The sequence below is a fragment of the Bos indicus x Bos taurus genome, chromosome 20 (genome assembly GCF_003369695.1).
Source record: "Bos indicus x Bos taurus breed Angus x Brahman F1 hybrid chromosome 20, Bos_hybrid_MaternalHap_v2.0, whole genome shotgun sequence".
Lineage (NCBI taxonomy): Eukaryota > Metazoa > Chordata > Mammalia > Artiodactyla > Bovidae > Bos > Bos indicus x Bos taurus.
This window is the reverse complement of record NC_040095.1, coordinates 42,055,498-42,075,355: the sequence shown is the minus strand read 5'-3', so window position 1 is coordinate 42,075,355 and position 19,858 is coordinate 42,055,498. Positions and strand designations below refer to the sequence as shown.

The 19,858-nt window shown below is 38.7% G+C and overlaps 1 protein-coding gene across 3 annotated transcripts in view; it reads left to right on the top strand.

The window, feature by feature from the left end:
* CDH6 (cadherin 6) overlaps window positions 1-19,858 on the top strand; it is a 150,471-nt gene that overhangs the window by 83,002 nt on the left and 47,611 nt on the right. For all 3 annotated transcript variants that reach the window (XM_027520098.1, XM_027520099.1, XM_027520101.1), the window contains exon 2: window positions 988-1,344. In XM_027520098.1, coding sequence (XP_027375899.1) covers window positions 1,117-1,344 — 228 coding nt within the window. In that variant the 5' untranslated portion in view covers window positions 988-1,116. The remainder of the gene's footprint in view (window positions 1-987; window positions 1,345-19,858) is intronic.

Here is a 19,858-nt window from a genome sequence, read left to right as displayed (position 1 = left end):
AAAATTAATATTTTTTATCAAAAATTATGACCTGCAATTATAATCACTGACTTTTCTGAAGATCTTGTCATCTATTGCCCTCACTGTGGTATTGAGGTACATTTGATGTACCTCTGAGTATTACAAAGAAACTGTCTGACCAATTTTAATATAGGCAACTTAGTTGCCTATGATACAAGTAAAATTTAGAGATAAAAGCCAACCAGGATTTCCTAAAGAAAATTGAAGAGAATTGTTCATTTTATTCTCTATACTATTAAACACAAATTCTGTAGCTTGTTCATTAACCCATCCTGTAGTGTTAATTGGGTCATATGAGGAAAAAAAACTTTCCCTGTTAAGTTTGGAAAACACTGGATTAAATACAGGCTTATCATCATTGCTACAAAATTTCACTTCAGAAAAGTCAATACGCTAATGAGCATTCTGCAGAGAAGACATAAGGTCTTTTCCAACCTTGTTTGACCTGGCTGTTCCATCAGAACACATCTCAGAAGCCAAGAGTCTGCAGAACAGGTTTCTGCCTTCCCATCACAGGTGCTCAATATACTTTAGCGAAATTTCAACATTATCCACTTTCAATTGAATCAAAATTGTCTGTGATATTCTTTCATGAGGATAAATATGCAAATAGAATCAGAAACACAAACTCATTTCTTCTAACCAGATCTCAGCCCACATACTCGGAGGTAAAAGAGTAGTGAAATAATCCACTCTGGCATGTTGACCTACAGCAAGCTATTACTTAAAATAGGATTTTTAAGTGATAGAAAAGGAGAGAGGAAAACAGTAGCTTCATACTCGGCACCCGCCTTCTGTTTAGCATATCTGAAAGACCGTTTTCCTCATTTCAAAATTGATAGCCAACTTATTTTTTTGTTGTTTTGCTATTCAAATTTCTGTCCTCTTTTTTCTCCAGAGCTATTTGCTCTAACACTGAATTTTAAGCATCTCTAAAAATGCTTGATATGTTATTATTCTTTCCAGATATTCTCTGACAGCCAAGCCAAGAACATTAAGGAAGAAAGGAGGAATGAGGCTGGATACAGTGCAGTGAGAAAAGACATTTCAAGGAGAGGGGTACCTGCAACTCAGAGACTGAACTGTGGCATCAGAATGAGAACTTATCGATACTTCTTGCTTCTCTTTTGGGTTGGCCAGCCCTACCCAACTTTCTCAACTCCATTATCTAAGAGGACTAGTGGTTTCCCGGCAAAGAAAAGGACCCTGGAGCTCTCTGGAAACAGCAAAAATGAGCTGAGCCGTTCGAAAAGGAGCTGGATGTGGAATCAGTTCTTTCTCCTGGAGGAATACACGGGATCCGATTATCAGTATGTGGGCAAGGTAGGATTCCATTGGGCTCTTTGACATTCTGGTTTTAAAAGCCTGAAGAAGTTGCTTTTCATAAATAGAACAGGGAGGATGTGAACTCTTCCCCCAGTACAGTAAGAATTGTTGCTTATCTGGTAAGACTTTTTTTTTTCACTTGAGTAGTTTCAGAAAGAAGACTGTAGCAAGAAGCTGAGAAATGTTAGCACGGCAACAAAGAAAGAGAAATGCTTCAGTTGAAAATGAAACGCCCACAACCATACGCATAGGATTATCATAAATCCTTTAATTTTTACTTTAGCTTGAAAAATGTGGTCCAGCTATTCTATAAAGTAGGATGTATTAAAAATAGGAATAGAGAGATTAAGCTGTAAGGAAAGGAAGCTTCCTTTTTTTCTCATTCTGAGGAAAAAAAAAAAAACATTCTGAGCGTTTGTCCTTTGGCCAGATTCAAAGATTAACTATTTCTTAAGTTTGCTACCTACAGAGCCGACTATGCTCTGACCAATCGGAGATCTTTATCCTCAAAACCCACTATTGCCTTAGATTTAGTTGCATTGCTGCTGCTTTTTTGTCTTGTCTCCAATAATTGCTAATAACCAGGCATTTCAAAACCTTATGATTTAATTGTGGCAAAGTTCACAAAAGAGGAAAATGGTTATGTAAAGGTGCCATTTCCAAATATCATCTGACCATTTTATTGACTCCAGAAAGTAAAATGAGGAGGCATGGCTTATTATAGCCCTTACAGACTACTGGAGCTGAGTCAGGGAAACAGCTTGCTTATACTGTCATCATGAATTTCACTGAAATTTTATCATCAGTCACATTCCCACTGCAGAAGATCTGCATCCTGCTAAAAAGTGAGAAAGACAGGGATACAGGTCTGTACTTTGTAGATTCTCTGTTTCAGAACATGGTACTGATCAGGAAAATAATTGTCACACATCCTTTTCATAAACAAACTAGGGACAAACGTAATAGAGATAATAAAACGTCTTCATTTATGAGTACAACTACAATTTTAGAACATCTATATTTGGATATCATGCAAATAGCATAAATTTTACAGATTCCAAGGGCTGCATGTTCACACTTCAATCTGTTATCAAATATCCCTGAATAACCGGATGCAAATATTCTTTTTAAGTATCTATCAAAATAAATGAAGGAAAACCATCCATGGTTTGGGCTGAGGTAACCAGGCATTTTTCCAATGAAGTGAATTATTAATGTGGCATAACGTAAGAGAGGAAGTATTCCGTGAAGGGGTGAACATCAACATGGATCCTTGAGGGACTAGCCTTGTATTTGCTATGAAATTCACAAGCTGTGTGACTGCTGAAGAAAGACAGTCCACTTACTCATACTTCACTCCATTTCCTTTGTGAAATTTGAATAGCACTACATTAATAGGGCAATTATTGTAAAAAAAAAATAATCTTATAATCTTAAAAGCACTTTCTACAATACAAATAACATTATTGTCATTGAAGATTAAGTTTTTAAAAGTGCTTTATTTAAATGATTGACTCCCCTTTTTCTTTTCTTTTTCTTCTCAAATTGTGATGCCATTTTACATTAAAAAATAGCATGTATTTTTAAATACAGATATTTCAAAACACTAGAAGCAGCAATGGGTAAAACCTCAGAAGAATCAGTTTTATGATTATGATTGTGAGAGGTGATATTGCCATGGGAAGAGTTGTGAGCTGTGGACTCAGGCAGATCTGAGGCCATTTCACTGTGCTGACGGGTGCCAGTTGTATGGCCCACAGAGGTGGTTAACCTTTCCAGGCTTTGGTTTGTTCATCTAGAAAATGCAGAAGCAAAGCCTATCTACCTCATAGAGTTGCAGTGTAAAGTGAGAAGAATTAGTAGCTGGCACATAGTAGGTGCAGAAAGAAGTTATTGTTATCGATGAAAACTCCATTGAATATACTCTATTAAATCTTTAATGCATGGAAGCTGATTATTTTTATATCACTGCAAAAGTAAAATGATGTAATTAACAGATCTCTCAGTGGGTGGTAAATGTAGAGGGTTCTGGGGAAATCCCTTCACAATCACAGCTTCAATTTGATTCATTGGATTTGTATACTTTATTGGCAGCAAGAAAAATTGCCCTTCTTCCTCCACTCATCTGCCCCTCCCCCACCTCCTTGATGTTCTAATCCATAAAGAAGAAATATCCCCCGGGGGAAAAGTCAACCGCGGTAACTGAAGTTATCGTAGATGCCAGCATTGCTCTATCAAATGTATGTAAGAGGTGTTCCTGAACTATTGATAAGGCATTTTCCTGAATCTGTCTTTATATTTTATCAACAAAGAGATAAGACAATTTTTTTACCACAATTAAAAGTGGGCAAAAAAATAAATATTTAAAAAAAGGAAAAACAGATTTGCTTCTCATGAGGCAACAGGTTGGTCCACTTTTTTGCACTGCACAACTTTTCCACATTGATTTCTGCACCATACTTGCTTTTTAACATGGGCTTCCCCAGTGCCTCAGCAGTAGAATTCACCTGCAATGTAAGAGACACAGGTTCGATCCCTGGATGAGAAAGATCCCCTGGAGAAAGACATGGCAACCCACTCCAGTGTTCTTGCCTGGCGAATCTCATGGACAGAGAAGCCTGGCGGGCTACAGTCCATAGAGTCACAGAGAGTTGGACAGGACTGAAGCAACTGAGCACATGCACGTGCATTGTGGGAAACTCAGCTTCACAAACATTAACATATGACATCATCAAAAGGAAGGTAGCGCCACCTACTGTTGAAACTGTGAACTACTCTGAGTTAGTAATTCACAAGATGTCTGATACCTCAAGGGTTGCAGTGTTTCGCTCAATCTTTAAAAATATTTCCCAGTGCTGCACGCCAGGGTGCCTTGGTGCAAACGCTGAGAACCAAAAGACTGTGGTTAGATTGACATATAAAGATGTACAAAAGCTAATAGAACCTTAAACTGTGCTATTGTGCTAAGTCGCTTTAGTCCTGTCGGACTCTGCAACCCCATGGACTGTAGCCCGCCAGGCTCCTCTGTTCTTGGGATTCTCCAGGCAAGAATACTGGAGCAGGTTGCCATTTTCTCCTCCAGGGGATCTTCTTGACCCAGGGATTGAACCCACGTCTCCTGCATCTCCTGCATTGCTGGTGGATTCATTACCACTGTGCCACCTGGGAAGCCCATAAATAATAGCTACTCAAAGCCTACTCAAAGACCTAAAACTGAAAAGATTCATCTTTTCATGTAACAGATAGAGGCATTAACTGAGGAAAAGTAAGGCCATGAGCAAATGCACTTAAGTAGAAGAAAAACGTTTTTACATTGTAAGTAATGTAATATTTATATGTGTGTTCTGTTTATATTTATATATGAATTCCTTGGTTCCAGTTATTTGGGTGCAAGTCGATAGGGATGACAGTAACAATGGAGGAAAAGGAGAGAATGGGTGTGGGAGCAAGAGGCTACCAGGTGTAGAAGGAGAAAAAAGAAAGCCACGTAAGAGTCCAAGAAACAGCAGAAAATGGATCTGGAGGACAGTGATAGCCAACGGGAATTTGCTATATGGCTCAGGAAACTCAAATAGAGGCTTTCTGTCGATCTAGAGGGGTGGGATGGGGTAGGAGATGGGAGGGAGGTTCAAAAGGAAAGGGATATATGTATACCTATGGCTGATTCATGTCGAGGTTTGACAGAAAACAACAAAATTCTGTAAAGCAATTATACTTCAATAAAATAAATAAAACCATGAAGTGAATACAAGATGAGCTTTAAAATTGAAGCACAAGCAAAGGTAGCAAGACCTTCCTTCTCATGCTGTCTTAATGCGTGTGTGTGTGTATGTGTGTGTGTGCATATGTGTGTGTGTTCAGTTGCTTTAGTCATGGCTGACCCTTTGCGACGCCACGGACTGTAGCCCACCAGGCTTCTCTGTCCATGGGGATTCTCCAGGCAGGAATACTGGAGTGGGTTGCCATGACCTCCTCCAGGGGATCTTCCTGACCCAGGGATCGAACCCATGCCTCTTATGTCTCCTGCATTGGCAGACATGTTCTTTACCACTAGCACCGCCTGGGAAGCCCCGCTGTCTTAATTAATGCCCCTCAGCATTTCTCTGTGGCCATAAATATTTACACAGGAACGTGTACATGGCACAGCCAGCAAGGGATGCATTTGTTGTGTATAGAAGTGAGGAAGGCCAGTTACAGCTGAAAGACTGATGGCCCAAACTCTGATTTATGAGACAATTCTCAACACTTCTACTCACCTGAAAAGGTAGTGGCAGGTAGGGGTAGAAAGAAGTGGTCCTATATTGGGTAAAAGTTTGTGAGCTTAAGATATAGGTATCGATACAAATAAGGAGTATATTGTTTTCTAAAATACATAACCATTTGGGGAAACTTTTAGCTGATTTAGCATAAGCCGCCTCTGTGTCACCTGGGAGTTTGTCAGAAATGTAAATTCTTAGGCCCTCACCTGAGATCTATTGAATCAGAACCTGCTGTTCAACAAAAGCAGAATTTTAGGTGAATTTTATGCATATTAAGGGGTTTCCCTGGTGGATATGTGGTAAGAAATCCGCCTGGAGCACAGGAAACAAGGGCCTGCGAGTTCGATCTGTGGTTTGGGAAGACGTCCTGGAGAAGGAAATGACTACCCACTCCAGTATTCTTTCCTGGGGAATCCCATGGACTGAGGAACCTGGCAGGTTACAGTCCATGGGGTCACAAGAGTCAGACAGGACTTAAGGCCTAAACTACCACCACCACCATACACGTTAAAATTTGAGACGTGCAGCTTTTAAAACTACGTATGTTGGCCTGTGTGTCACTTTCCCAGAGATTCCAATTTACTTGCTTTTTAATTAAGTATTTATGATTCTAATATGTGGTGAAATTTGAGAACCACTGCCCTAGGAGAATATTATTGGCAATAATTATAGCAAGATGTGGCAAGATGGGTGATAAAATGGGCATCCCCAAAGGACTGTGGAAATACAAAAGACAGGGGCCACCTGGGCTTAGGGGTTCAGCAGAGCTTCCTAGAGAAGGTGATGGGATTGGGATCATGTCTTAAGGAAAGAGCATGAGTTAGCCCACACAGCAGAGGGAGAGTTACCCAGACTTCCCAATTAACTGAATGCAGAAGCCAAGAGAGAGAAAGCAGGAGGTTCCAAAAGTCAAAGATTTCAAGATAGAACAGTCAGGATTGTGAAAAGGTCACTGATGCCAGCACAGCAAACAGAAAGAGGTGCATATTTTCTTGTCAATGGTTAAAGGAAAGAGTATTGGATTTTATGCAAAATCACTTAGATTATCTTTCAGTTCAGTTCAGTTGCTCAGTCGTGTCCGACTCTTTGCGACCCCATGGACTGCAGCACGGCAGGCTTCCCTGTGCATCACCAATTCCCAGAGCCTACTCAGAGTCATGTCCATTGAGTCGATGATGCCATCCAACCTTCTCATCCTCTATTGTCCCCTTCTCCTCCCACCTTCGATCTTTCTCAGCATCAGGGTCTTTTCCAACGAGTCGGTTCTTCACATCAGGTGGCCAAAGTATTGGAGTTTCAGCTTCAGCATCAGTCCTTCCAATGAATATTCAGGACTGATTTCCTTTAGGATAGACAGGTTGCATCTCCTTGCAGTCCAAGGGACTCTCAAGTCTTCTCCAACACCACAGTACAAAAGTATCAATTCATCAGTGCTCAGCTTTATTTTTAGTCCAATTCTCACATCCATACATGACTTCTGGAAAAACCATAGCTTTGAATAGATGGACCTTTGATGGCAAAGTAATGTCTCTGCTTTTTAATATGCTGTCTATGTTGGTCATAGCTTTGCTTCCAAGGAGCAAGCATCTTTTAATTTCATGGCTACAGTCACCATCTGCAGTGAATTTGGAGCCCCAAAATCTGTCACTGTTTCCATTGTTTCCCCATCTGTTTGCCATGAAGTGATCTCTGGCTATATGTAAACTGAATAGAAAAATAAAAGAGAAGCATTGTAATTTTCCATTTTCAGAAAATTCCATGTCCTTCCTTTCAGCTTTACATAATATAGCAATTCCTTTGTAAGTGGTATATGGTCTAAAATTAAATTCCGTAAGAACATAGGTAGATACAGACTTTGAAGACATTGTTATTCATTAATACAAAGATGAATATATTTAAAATCTCAGAACTATACACATTTATAGGCAAAAAATTCACATATTATCATTAACCAACACACAGCAATGATTAACTCCATTGTCTCCTCCATTTTATCTTTCACAATGTTTTTAATCCTCTTCTTCCACACAATGTATTGGTAAAACTAGTTTCCATTAGAAGCTCTCAAGGTGCTTCTATTTTTAGTAGCATATCAGATCCATTTCTGTGGAATTTGATAAACTATGTATTTCATAGATATTTTCTTATGTTAGCTTTTTGGAAGTTGGTAATGGTTTCCTTTGGGGAAGTTTATCCAAAAATTGATATGCTGTGCTTTTTTAAATACCATGAAAATGTGAGTTCTCTTTGAGGCTCTGATGTACAGGTCTTCCTAATATGCCTTTCTCTTGAGTCTTTAAAATTAATGTCTACCCAATTCAACAAAGCCACTAGTCTTAGGATAATTAGACAGTAATGTTTTAACATCCCATAGAAATAAAAGTTGTCAGACATATACACCTTTACAATTAGGAATGAAGCATCATTTGTTCCTATAATTACATGGTCCAAATTCAATAAACATGAAGCAATATTTTATTCATTCAGAAGACCATTTAAAAGATGCCATTATTAAGAGATTGCTTTCTTATATTATTTTTTTTTAAAGATCATAAGCTTAGGAGTAGAGACCTCCTGGTACTAATTTGATGGATGGTTTGGAGACTCATTTAACCATTGTTGCTTGAACATCAGCATCAGATTAAATCATCATCATAGCTAACAATTACTGAGTTTTACTTTGTCTCAGACACACTGCTAATGTCTCAGGTGCACTCCTCACCAATGAGGTTCAATCTAATACCTAGATAACATTTATATCTCTGTTTTACAGAGAAGTAAACTAAGGCTCCGGAGAAGGCAATGGCACCCCACTCCAGTACTCTTGCTTGGAAAATCCCGTGGACGGAGGAGCCTGGTAGGCTGCAGTCCATGGGGTCGCTAAGAGTCAGACACGACTGAGCGACTTCACTTTCACCTTTCACTTTCATGCATTGCAGAAGGAAATGGCAACCCACTCCAGTGTTCTTGCCTGGAGAATCCCAGGGATGGCTGAGCCTGGCGGGCTGCCGTCTATGGGGTCGCACAGAGTCGGACACGACTCAAGCGACTTAGCAGCAGCAGCAAACTAAGGCTCAGATAGGTCCACTGCTTTAGCCCGAGGTCTCCTACTGCTAGAACTTGGCAGTTGGCCTCTGTCTGACCTCACAGTTTCTGTTTTATATCCCCTACCTTGTACATCCACTACATTAGAGAGCCATTTTGAGGCTCAAATGAAGAAACAGTCCTAGAACATGCTAGAACTTGCTTTAGCATTCAGTGATTGCTTTCAATTCAATACCACAAATATCTACTGAGGACCTGAGGGGTGAAACCCAAGGGTAGAGAGAAAAGGGGAAAAAAATTAAAGACTACTTTTGAAGAGCTACACAAATGTGTTTGCATTATTATTACTTACATTCTTTTAATTTTTCTTGATTTTTATTTCCAGAACATATCCGTGTTATTCAAAATAGTTATATGTGAGCATTTTAAAATTAGATATGCTATTAGTGGTTTCTCTAGTCATCATGATGAAAAAGTGACTTTTCTTTTTATTTCCCTTGATAACCTTCTCTAAACTTCTGTTCTGGTTCAGTCACCTGCAATAATCTTTTCTCCCCATGTCAGAACAAGTGCCTTGGGCACATCTTTATTCTTCATCATTTAAATTTAATGCTCAGAAATTTTAACATTTTCACTTTTCAACTGGTTAGTGTGTTTAAGAAAACTTGCCTTCATTTGCTCCTTGGCCATACTTTAAAAATATATTTCAAAAAGTAACTACTCAACTGCCCATAACTGGCAGTAATCCTCATTTTGTTTCCACTCTCATTGAGCTGATTTTACTTTCTTTATGACAAAAGCCTTAATTTCTTATTTTATACTTAAGAAAATGTCCTGGGTAACACCAATTCACTGAGTCCTGACCTTCCCTGTCTGCAGTCACTCACATGGAGAACAGAACAGTTAGAATGTCTGACCTTGGTCATAAAGCCAAAGGCAGTGTTTGGCTGCCTGGGTCACACCGGCAGAGGGAAGTATGGAAAGCCAAACAAGGGCCCAGTTCCTAATCCTGCAACTTCCATGCTATTATGCCCGTGGAATCCTATATCCTTCTGCTTATAATTCAATTTGTTGAAGAAAATGGAGGGATCAAGCTGAATAAAAGAGAGTTAAAGGTTCAAATCCTTTTTGTTCCCACTGAGCTATTTTCCCCTCCATGCTTTACAAACCAAACAGAACTAGAGGTTGTCAGAAGGTTACAAAGACTCTGCATGCTCATTATAACAAATCCCCCTAAATCTAGCCTATAGACATTGTTAAGTATTTCTTTATGCATCACCTTAACTTGTTTGTACTATTATGGAACCATGTAAATATTTGATTTGCACCAGAGTTCTTCATTTTTTGTCATGTTATGGGTCCACTCCAGACACAGAGCAGAATGGTAACATAAATATAGAGAATGCCAACATCCCAGTTTACATGTCTTTTAGAGTCAGAATTGCTAATTATCATTTTGATTGACTCATTCAAAAATCAGATAAAAATCCCTGACATATTGGTAGTCAACAGTCAATGGATTCTTAAGCCACTGATTTTTTTTCATTTTCATTGGCTTCCCTGGGTAGCTCAGCTGATAAAGAATCTGCCTGTGATGCAGGAGACCCTGGCTCAATTCCTGGGTTGGGAAGATCTGCTGGAGAAAGGATAGGCTACCCACTCCAGTATTCTTGGGCTTCCCTGGTGGCTGAGCTGGTTAAGAATCTGCCTGCAATGCAGGAGACATGGGTCTGACCCCTGAGTTGGAAGAGCCCCTGGAGAAGGGAACAGCTACCCACTCCAGCTACCCACTCTGGCTTGGAGAATTCCATGGACTATATAGTCCATGGGGTTGCAAAGAGTCGGACACGACTGAGCAACTTTCACTAGTTCACTTCACTCACATTGATATGAATGACAGGTTTGGTGCATTATTTTAAATACGAAAAACTACAAATATATTGTAACCAGAAAAAAATTGTGTATAGTTTCTTCCCGTTTTCTAGTCACAGAAAGTACATGTGCACAAGAAAAAGGAGACATTTTAAAAGATTAAAATGTATACATGTGTGAAATATATGGATAAATATTTTAGGTGGATTGATGTGCTTCAGATGTGCTTCAGATGTGCTTCCTTGAGGGCCATAAGGAAAGCATAACAAAAAGCCTGAAATATCAGTCTGGATGTGGGATTTAATGCTGACTAGAGGGAATGGAGACTGGAGTTAAGAAGACTGTTGAAGAAGCTATCTCAGTTATGGCATTTTCAAATAGATTTGGAGAGAAAATGCTTTTCATTCATTCAACAATTATTCACTGGAGACTGTGAAGTTAATAGCATGGGCAGCATGCCTATGTTTGATCCTTAGCTACACTGCGACTACTTGGGTAATATTGGGCGAGTTATTTAACATCTCTCTGCCCTCCATTTCTTCAGCTGTTAAACGAGGGGAGTGATAAAGTTGTTGAGGTGAGGATTAATTAAGGTAATATACAGAAAGAGCTTAGAATGCAGCCAGCATATCATCACTAGCCAGGAACTAAGGGAAGGTCAGAGTAAGGAGGGCAACATCCCCTCAGTACTGTCGAGTGCCTCTGCAGAGAACAGCGAAGGTGAAGAGCAAAATGGACCCAAGGTGCCCAGGCAACGGTGCTGCTATTGCTCAGTCTCCTCTGAAGTCAAGTATGATAGGCCAGAAGATGGGGCCAGAGCAGCTAAGGCAGCTGCAAACACAGCTCAACAGCGATTCCGAGTTCTCTTTGCTATCTCAAATAAACCAAAGATAAAAGGAGCACTACACTTTATGTAATTTGATGATCCTGGTGACTCTTGTAGATCCTGCTATTAAGGCTATTTCTCATTTCATTTTAAAAATCGTTATTTAACACCACAGCTTGGAGTTTATATTATTTAAACTACTGTGAAATGTTATAAAACTTCAATGCATCTAACAATCAAAAATGACTACTGCACTTAGGATATAATAATGTTTTAAGTTGGAATTATAGTAGCTAAGTTGTTGAGATCCTTATATTATTGAAACAAAGTTTATTATTGTGGGAAAATTACTTTTGATTTAATTATTTAATTACCCTTTTTAAGAACAACAAAACTTTTTAAACTTTGACCTTTAGTATATTGAGTACAGATTTATATTGGGTTCTAGGTCTGGTCTTTCAGTTAGTACTTTAGATATTGTATTTAAACCTTTGAATATCTATATCTTTATAAACTCTGCAAGACCCTAGACTACACATCTCACCCATCTTTTTATCCTTAAAGATAACCTAGCACAGATTTTGCACATTGGAAACAAATATTGCTTCAATTAAACAGTAATGACCACAAAAGATAAAAACCTGCCATATTTTCTAAAAACTTCCTACCAACTTATTGGTGTGGATGATTTAATATGTATATCATTGATAGTGTTTTGTGTTGTTGACAACTGAAAATCTAGTCTATGTTAGGTAGTAAATATTTAAACCAAATTGATTATGAAAGTCTTCCCATAGAAACTATTTCTAAAAATTTCACATCAAAGTGACACAGGTATTTATACTAGGAGAAAACTCGAGCTTCCTTACTAGAAACCAGAGACATTAAAGATAACACAGTTGTATGTACATCTAAAAGGAAAGATAAAAATGAAAATACATAGCAAATAATACTGTATCATAAAAGTTGGTTCCTTTAAGACTTTTACAAATGAAAAGTCAGACATTATTTAGGATCTCACAGAAGAAAGTTTGGAACAAATTGAGAAAAAGTCAGAGTTCACCAACAGAAAACAAATTTTTTCCTGAAACTCCTAAGAAGCTACACTGTGCAGACGACTCAAGTGCTCAGTGAAAGAAAAATCACTGAAGACCTAAGAATGTTGATTGCAGTGATTCACAAAAAAACAGCTATAGAGAAAAATGGAATAACAGAGGGAGAGAAAAATTCTGTATAATGACTAATTCTTTTTTTTTTTACCAAGTATATATTCTTCTAATCAACATATTTTGAGTTCTCACAGGAAAAATAATCATTTCTGAAAAATGATCTCATCTTAACTCTTTCTACTATTTATGAGTACAATTCAGAAGCAAAACATGAAAGAGAAGATGCCAAGAAAGTTCTGCTTTAAAACAGTTATATAAAACTTTAGCATGCTTTATTGTTTTCTTTTCATAAGTTGTGAAGCTTAAGACTGTGGCTCATTTACTTAATCTACATCCTTGCATTGTTTCTTTTTTGTTTTCCCAATGAAGATAAATACCACCCGGGAGCAAACTTTCCCTTCAGAAATCAAATTAAGCCATTTTTATACCTGTATATTCTCTAAGTTTGAGATTACTGCCAAATAAAAGTGTTTAAAAAAATTTTTTTAAGAAATCAATAAAGTAGAGTAGATTATAAGAAGTTACTTTATCATCCATTTGTATCTTGAGTGTTCTATCTACTCTCCCAACTCTATGTATTCTGTAAAAAGAAGAAAAGGGAGGAACCGTTTACCTTGTACAAAAGCTATGATCTTGACAATTACCAATGTACCTGCCTCTTAGGAGGAAATAAGATTTCAAAATCGAATCAAGAAAATTAGATGACTTCGGCAGACTTGAGTGGCAGGACTTTAATTTTATCTCCTTTTCAACAGACTGGACATCATGTTACTTAAGTTTTAAAGTGGTAATGAGGCAGGCACAATCTTCACCACAATTCAAACTATCAAGTAACTGCAAAGAAGGCGGGGAGGGTGCTGGATAGGGAGGGACAGAACAGAAAACGAAACACAAGGTCATCCCCTGGCAGGTGAAGAGGCATCTCAGATGGTTTTTCAGCAGAATTTTATTGCAGGAAATTTGTAATGAGACAAGAGCAATGATAATAGTTTTCCACATTTTATCAAGCACTACCGTTTACGAACTGCTCTCATATGTACAGCATTCCTCGTGATCTGAGCACTGTTCCTGTTGAGCATGATTCAGTCCTTTTGGGTGTGAGGACACAGAGTCCCAGAGCAGTTAAGAGACCAACACAGCGCCACTGCCAGCAGAATACCAAAGGTGGGGATGGAGTTCAGATCTTTGATGTGATTTAGTCTAATACTCTTCCCTTAAAAGATATTATTACCTTGTTAAAGTAGTAGAGGGTATTTCAGGCATGGTGTGCAAATAGAACAGTAGCAGAAAGGCTTAGGAGTTACAGCACTGAGTTTCGTTATTCTGTTACTAAGTCATGTCCAACTCTTTGGGACCCCATGGACTCCCCTGTCTTTCACTATCTCCCAGAGTTTGCTCAAATTCATGTCCATTGAGTCAGTGATACTATCCAACCATCTCATTCTCTGTCGCCTCCTTCTCCTCCTACCCTCAGTCTTTCCCAGGATCATGGTCTTTTCCAATAACTCAGCTCTTCACAGCAGGCACTCAAAGTATTGGAGCTTCAGCTTCAGCATCAGTCCTTCCAATGAATATTCAGGATTGATTTCCTTTAGGATTGACTGGTTTGATCTCCTTGCAGTCCAAGGAACTTAAAGAGTGTTCTCCGGCACCACAATTCAAAAGCATCAATCCTTTGGCCTTCAGCCTTCTTTATGGTCTAACTCTCATATCCGTACTTGACTACTGGAAAACCCATAGCTTTGACTATACATATACAGACCTTTGTCTGCAAAGTGATGTCATTGTACTGAGTTTAGGGCACAAACATCACTGTAAGAACACTGTTTCTAGAAAAGGACAACACAGTTCCTATGATAGTTTCCTTTGTTAGACTGTGGGAATTATCTTACTGAACTGACTGGCCTACTTTTATGCATCTGTTTGTGAGTTATACCAGTACAGAATTTCTATTCAGTATATCATAACTTAATCTCCAAATTCAGTAAATGCACACTGGATTCATGCAAAGCTATTAAGAAAAGGAGTGAAATTGGAACCCATTTTAGAATCTAGTTCTTAAGGAAGCAGTTGGAGGTCACTGTCCATTTCTCCTGCAAAAGTTCCTTGGCCTCTAGCCTGCCTTACTTCTGGATGATCCTGATATGGCCATCCAGATTGAACACATTTCTTTTTCACTGATTGTTTCCCAGTTATTCCCTTAAAGCAAAAAACAGGAACAGAAAACAAAGCAATTTAAATTATTTAAGAATTTATAAGCTGTTCCCCTGCAAGAAAAACTAAAGCTAATAAATGAACTCATAATTTTTTCTCCTAGAATTGCTATTATTTCTTGACTGTATGAGTGGGTTACAAAATTCAATTTAATCATCATTTATTGGACATGTACAGGATGCTTGGGAGTTATGAATTTGAATGAGAAATAATCTCTCCCTAAAGCAAACTACTTGTTTTATAAAGAGATGGCTTTAACTTTTTAGATCCTAAGTAAGAGTCAACATAACTATATTATATCCAATATGTTTTTTACCTTTGAGGAAAAACATATTTAGGGAAAAGTCCATTAGCTAGTGAGAAATATAATTTTTGTTTATTTCTGATGCTTGAATCATCATGTCTCAAATGTCTGCATTTATCTATTAATATTTTCTTCCAAAGTCTATTTTTCAGGGAGAGAAGGTGAGAGGGGGCAGGTGGAGTGTGTGTGTGTGTGTGTCCTTAGGTTTGACAATTACTGAAGGGAGTACACTGAAAGGCAAAAAGTTGGATTGTAACTAGTGAGTTACAATGCCTTACTAAATCAATTTTCGACTGGGTATCTGGCTCTCAGCTTGATTTACCACTGGCTTTTTGAAAATGAAAATGTTAGACTAAACAGGAGCTGAGACTAAATGTCTAGTCTGCCAAAGACCTTGGACTTCCAGAGCCAAGCAAAAGGCAGTAAACAACGCCTTTTTGGGAAAATAACTGCATGCGGTGAAGAAACCAAACTGCATTTGTTTAATTGATAAATCCCAAATGAACAACAACATCTATCACATTTTATATCATTTGTGCCAATAGAATTTACAAATAACTTAGCCTGAGGTCTCTTATAGTAAATATAATGAATCCAATAGTGTTTATAATTATGGTAGGGAGTGCTGACTGGTAGTATGCTCTGATGTGAATAAACAGGCAGATCTTGGTAAACTCCCTGGGTCTGCTGTTAACTTTGGATAAATTACTTAACCTCCCTGAACGAAGTTTCTCTGTAAAACATAGAGAAAATAAAGCTTATCTCCTGGAGTGATTATGAGTATTAATTGATTAACAAATGAAGCACTCCTGCAGTTCAGTTCAGTTGCTCAGTCGTGTCCAGCTCTTTGTGACCCCATGAATCGCAGCACGCCAGGCCTCCCTGTCCATCACCAACTCCCGAAGTCCACCCAAACCCATGTCCATTGAGTCAGTGATGCCATCCAACCATCTCATCCTCTGTTGTCCCCTTCTCCTCCTGACCTCAATCTTTCCCAGCATCAGGGTCTTTTCCAATGAGTCAATTCTTTGCATCAGGTGGCCAAAGTATTGGAGTTTCGGATTCAGCATCAGTCCTTCCAATGAACACCCAGGACTGATTTCCTTTAGGATGGACTGGCTGGATCTCCTTGCAGTCCAAGGGACTCTCAGGAGTCTTCAACACCACAGTTCAAAAGCATCAATTCTCCTGCAGTACCTAACACATAGTAAATGTTCACCAAGGGTTAGTTTTCTTCCTTCTTTACTAAAATTCTTGAAGGACCACCTGCAGTCCAGCTCACCTCGAATTTCAAAGATTAAGAACTACCTTAGTTTGCTATCACCACTGTAATGAATTATCACAAACTTAATAGCTTAAAACAGTACAAATTTATTATTTTATAGCTTTGGAGGTCAAGTCTGAAATACAATCAAGATGCCCGCAAGATGTCTTTCTGGAGGCTGTAGGGGAGGATCTGTTATCTCCTTGCCTTTTTGAGCTTCTAGATGCTCTCTGGTCTACTTGGTTCATGGAGACCTCCATTCCTCCATCTTCAAAGACAGCAGCATAGCATCTTCATCTCTCTCTCTCTCTCCTCCTCCTCTCCATCATCACAGTTCCTTCTCTGATCCCAACTCTCCCCTGCTTCTTACCCTTATAAGGGCCCTGGTAATTACATTGAGCTCACCTGGATAAGCCAGCCTAATCTTCCTACTTGAAAATCATCCTAATCACCCCTGTAAAGTATTTTTTGCCATGTAAGGTGACGTAACAGTCACTGGGAATTGGGACATGAACATCTTTGGGAGAGCCATTATTCTGCTTACCCCAACTATTATAGCACTAAAGTTTTGTTCATTTAATAGTTACTTTGGTACTTTTGACATTAAATTCAAGATATTGAGTGTAAAAGATAAATGTCAAGGGAGTTAATACATTTCTCCTGAGTTTAGATTTAAAATTCTTTCGCTTTTAGCGCTTTTGTCAAAAATTCTCCTTCACACAACACAAGGTCTGTTTCTGTGGTTATTAAATCTAACAAAAGATAAAAGATTGAATTGAATGGGGTCATATGGAAACTCTGCAAATGCAGAACACTTTGTGGTATTATATGAAGATATTTTTAAAGTTACAGCATACAAAATGAGAAAAAATATGGAAGGATAAATAGATAGATAGATAGAGGATTCAATCAGTGGTTCTCAAAAGGAAGCAATTTTGTCCCCTAGGGGACATTTGGCAATGTCTGGAGACATTTTTGATGGTCACAACTTGAAAGGTGCCACAGGTATCCAATGGGGAGAGGATGCTGCTAAAATCTTACAATGCCCAGAATGGAGTTACCCAGCCCCAAATGTGAATAGTACAGAGGTCAAAAATCTTGAATTAGATATATCTTTGTAACTCAGCATTTAAAATATTGTTTGGTACCAAATAAATCTTTAATGTATGTCATAGTTCAGTTCAGTTCAGTTGCTCAGTTGTATCTGACTCTTTGCGATCCCATGGACTGCAGCACGGTAGACTCCCTGTCCATCACCAACTCCTGGAGTTTACCCAAACTTATGTCCATTGAGTTGATGATGCCATCCAACCATCTCATCCTCTGTTGTCCCCTCCTCCTCGTGCCTTCAATCTTTCCCAGTATCAGGGTCTTTTCCAATGAGTTGGTTCTTCGCATCAGGTGGCCAAAGTATTGGAATTTCAGCTTCAGCATAAGTCCTTCCAAAGAATGTTCAGGAATGATTTCCTTTAGGATGGACTGGTTGGATCTCCTTGCAGCCCAAGGGACTCTCAAGAGTCTTCTCCAACACCACACTTCAAAAGCATCAATTCTTCAGCGCTCAGCCTTCTTCACAGTCCAACTCTCACATCCATACATGACCACTGGAAAAACCATAGCCTTGACTAGACAGACCTTTGTTGGCAAAGTAATGTCTCTGCTTTTCCATATGCTATCTAGGTTGGTCATAACTTTTCTTCCAAGGAGTAAGTGTCTTTTAATTTCATGGCTGCGATCACCATCTGTAGTGATTTTGGAGCCCAAAAAAATAAAGTCTGACACTGTTTCCACTGTTTCTCCATCTATTTCCCATGAAGTGATGGGACCAGATATCATGATCTTAGTTTTCTGAATGTTGAGTTTTAAGCCAACTTTTTCATTCTCCTCTTTCACTTTCTTCAAGAGACTCTTTAGTTCTTCTTCACTTTCTGCCATAAGTGTGGTGTCATCTGCACATCTGAGCTTATTGATATTTCTCTCGGCAATCTTGATTCCAGCTTGTGTTTCTTCCAGCCCAGTGTTTCTCATGATGTACTCTGCATATAAGTTAAATAAGCAGGGTGACAATATACAGGCTTGACGTACTCCTTTTCCTATTTGGAACCAGTCTGTTGTTCCATGTCCAGTTCTAACTGTTGCTTCCTGACCTGCATATAGGTTTCTCAAGAAGCAGATCAAGTGGTCTGGTATTCCCATCTCTTTCAGAATTTTCCAGTTTGTTGTGATCTACACAGTCAAAGGCTTTGGCATAGTCAATAAAGCAGAAGTAGATGTTTTTCTGGAACTCTCTTGTTTTTTTGATGATCCAATGGATGTTGGCAATTTGATCTCTGGTTCTCTGCCTTTTCTAAATCCAGCTGGAACATCTGGAAGTTCACAGTTTATGTACTGTTGAAGCCTGGCTTGGAGAATTTTAAGCATTACTTTCCCAGCGTGTGAGATGAGTGCAATTGTGCGGTAGTTTGAGCATTCTTTGGCATTGCCTTTCTTTGAGATTGGAATGAAAAGTGACCTTTTCTAGTCCTGTGGCCACCACTGAGTTGCTGGCATATTGAGTTCAGCACTTCCGCAGCATCATCTTTTAGGATTTTAAATAGCTCAACTGGAATGCCATTCATAGAATTGAATGCAAATATCCAGAGAAAATATATATGTTGTAGTTAACAGACTAGACTATGGTGTCAGACCGCCTGGACTCAAATCCTTCTCCTGTTGGTTTTATGATGCTGAGGAGTCCCTGAACTCTTACCTTACCTCAGTTTCCTCATCAGCTGAGGTGATAGGAAGATGGTCGTCATGAGTAATAAATTATATAATCTATGTAAAGAGTTACAGCACATTACTTGGCCCATAGTATGGGCTTCATAAACATTTGCTATTATTATTTTCCCAAATCCTAGATAGACCCTTGCAAAATGATTAATCAAATAAGAGAAAACTTAAAGATGAAATATTTTCCACTGTTATAAAAGTCAACCAAATTACTTATATAGAAGAATAGAATTTTTTCTGGTCATGATAAGAGGCAACATGGTATAATAGAAAAAGAATATGGGATACAGAGGCAACCTGATCCTAGGTTTTGTCAGAGGAAGAGAGATTTTCTAGATTCTTTTAGAATCCACTTAACAGAGCAAGAGATAAGCCTGGGGACTTCCTTGGTGGTCCAGTCGTTAAGAATCTGCCTTGAAATGCAGGGGACACTGGTTCAACCCCAGTTGGAGAACTAAGATCCCACATGCCTCCAAGCAACTAAGCCATACTCCGTAAGTAGAGTATCCCTGCACTGCAAAGAAGAGCCCATGTGATGCAACTAAGACCTGATACAGCCAAATAAATAAATATTTTTTGAAAAAGTGAGAGTAGCCAGGCCAATTTATTAGAACTTGTGAATCCCATTTATAAATGTAATTATCAGTGCCAGGCTCTGAGCTACAGGCCATTTGTCATTCTTCCTCCTCAGTTATCATCTCAGTTTTTATTGTGGAAATTGACACTTCCTCCTACCAAAACTTGTCATGGGGTACTCTTGAAACCTGACCAGTCAATCCTAAAGGA